The sequence below is a fragment of the Petaurus breviceps genome, unplaced genomic scaffold (genome assembly GCF_028583685.1).
Source record: "Petaurus breviceps papuanus isolate PSGF00001 unplaced genomic scaffold, PetGlider_PUasm1.0 172, whole genome shotgun sequence".
NCBI lineage: Eukaryota > Metazoa > Chordata > Mammalia > Diprotodontia > Petauridae > Petaurus > Petaurus breviceps.
Window position 1 is genome coordinate 5,117,939 of NW_027185755.1, and position 2,149 is coordinate 5,120,087.

A 2,149-nucleotide genomic window follows, 5' to 3' on the forward strand; every position below is an offset into this window, starting at 1 on the left:
AATGATTCAGTAGCATCCATGGGACTGGGACCCAGGACTCTTTCCCCTCCACAATGCAGGCTCCTCAACCCTATTTACCTGTCTGTCCCTCTCTCTGTTGACTCAACCAAATTGGCGACTGACCTGGCACAAAGTATAGGTGGGGGACCCTGCTTCCCTTCTCCCCTGGCCTTATCTCTTTCAGTGCTCCCATATCTACAAATCCAGGTCCCCTACACAAGAAAACAGCCTGCTTAAAGATGCATGGAGATCAGGGCAGGCATAACTACCCATCTCTGATCTGACCTCTCCTTCCTCCCTGCCCAGGACGTTGGTACCATGAAGCTATTAAGGCGACGGTTAGTGCTTGGGGCTCTGCTGGGCACGGTTTTCTTGGGGTTGCTGGTGTTGCTGGTGGGTCAGCTGCTAGAATCCTGGATGTCTTCAATGACTCTGAGGCCTCCATCCCCAAGGATCTCTTTGAGGAAGTTTGAGTGGCAGGTTCGGACACCACACCCCTTGGACCCGAATTATCCTTATCCCTACCCTTTCCTGATCAACCATCCTGACAAGTGTAAAGGTCCCAAAGGTGCCCCCTTCCTGCTCATGCTGGTGATGACCCAGCCCCAGGAGGTAGGGGTGCGCCAGGCCATCCGGGAAACATGGGGCAATGAGACGTTGGTGCCTAATGTGGTCATCTGCCGCCTCTTTGTTCTTGGCCTGCCCCAACCCCTCTTTGCTCAAGAAGTTCAGGCCCTCCTGGAGGAGGAGGACAGGGAGTATGGAGATCTCCTCCAGGTGGGCTTCCTGGATACATACCGCAACTTGACTCTCAAGGTTCTCATGGGGCTGGAATGGGTGGCCCAGTACTGTCCCACTGCCCACTACGTGCTCAAAGTGGACAATGATGTCTTCTTAAACCCCAGCTTCCTGGTACATCAGGTGCTGCATCCTGAGCAACCTACAAGACCAAACTTTATCACAGGTTACATCTACCTCGACTCAGAACCCCAGAGGAGCTTGGATGACAAGTGGTACATTCCCCCTGAGCTGTACCCCCAAGACAAGTATCCTGTGTACTGTGCTGGCCCAGGTTACGTGCTGTCTGTCTCCCTGGCCATCAGGGTCCTGGCTATGGCTCAGAGAGTCAAGGCTATCTACTTGGAGGATGTATTTATTGGATTGTGCATCCAGGAGCTGGGGATAAAACCGACACCTGCCCCCCCTGATGCCTTCTCGATCATCCGGCAGGAGTATGAACATTGTGCCTTTCATCAACTCGCCCTGGTTCACCATTTCACGCCTCAGGAACTGCTGCAGTTATGGCCAGACTTCCAGACAGTCAATGACACTTGTCCCTTGGAATGAGGGACGGACATGCACTCCCTTTCTCTCACCCTGGTCAGACAGAGACAATAGTCACTGGCCTGGACCCTGAACCTTTTCCAGGATTTGCCTTTGGCACATGTGAGACCCTGGATCCCCTGGATTTGAGTACCAATTTAGACCCTTCCCCCAGTCATGCTCACTTGGCATTCTCAGAGCCTGCTTGGATCCCTTGAGGGGGAGGCTTTGGGATGCCACAACTCTCGAAGTGAGTGCCCCAGACAAGGTGATCCAAGGTACCCTGTGTGTCTGTCTGCTCGATTTACAAGGACCATAGCTCATTGGCCCCCTCCAATTACCTCAACTAGTCAATCAAAGGACACGATTCAAATCAAAGGTATTGATACAGAATAGTAAAAACTAGCAATAAAAAAATTTCCCCCAAACCCCTGATACTCAAAAGGAACAGGTGTGGAAAGGCAGATACATAGGGAAGACGTGTGGTCGAGGGACATATGTGCAAGGGCAATTCTTCCCTTTATTGGGACCGGGCTAATGATGTCTCTGATGATGTCATCGAGCTGCTTCTGTTGGGTCTGCTCCCCGCGATGCATGTAATGTCTCAGCTGTGTGTTGCTGCTGCTGGCTGATTTCAAATGCCTATTTTTCATGTAGTTCTCCTGGTCTCAAGGTCCCAGCCTGTTGCTGCCAGGCATGATTGCACTGGGAGTGAGATTGAGGAACTTCTGACTTTATCTGAAATTCTCAGCTTTATAGGGTACTGAGTAGACTATGCTATTCTCTAATACATCTCTTCTAGTGGAAGACTAGAGCCCTAACATAT

The 2,149-nt window shown here is 51.3% G+C and overlaps 1 protein-coding gene across 1 annotated transcript; it reads left to right on the top strand.

Moving 5' to 3' along the window:
• Positions 1 to 318: 318 nt before the first annotated feature.
• LOC138157576 (beta-1,3-galactosyltransferase 2-like) lies at positions 319 to 1,347 on the top strand. Its single transcript, XM_069083205.1, has one exon. It carries the CDS (start codon positions 319 to 321, stop codon positions 1,345 to 1,347), a length of 1,029 nt encoding a protein of 342 aa, XP_068939306.1.
• Positions 1,348 to 2,149: the final 802 nt, after the last annotated feature.

Excerpts from the sequence above, each read along its gene's own strand:
- LOC138157576 (XM_069083205.1), top strand. The coding sequence starts at position 319 with ATGAAGCTATTAAGGCGACGGTTAGTGCTTGGGGCTCTGCTGGGCACG.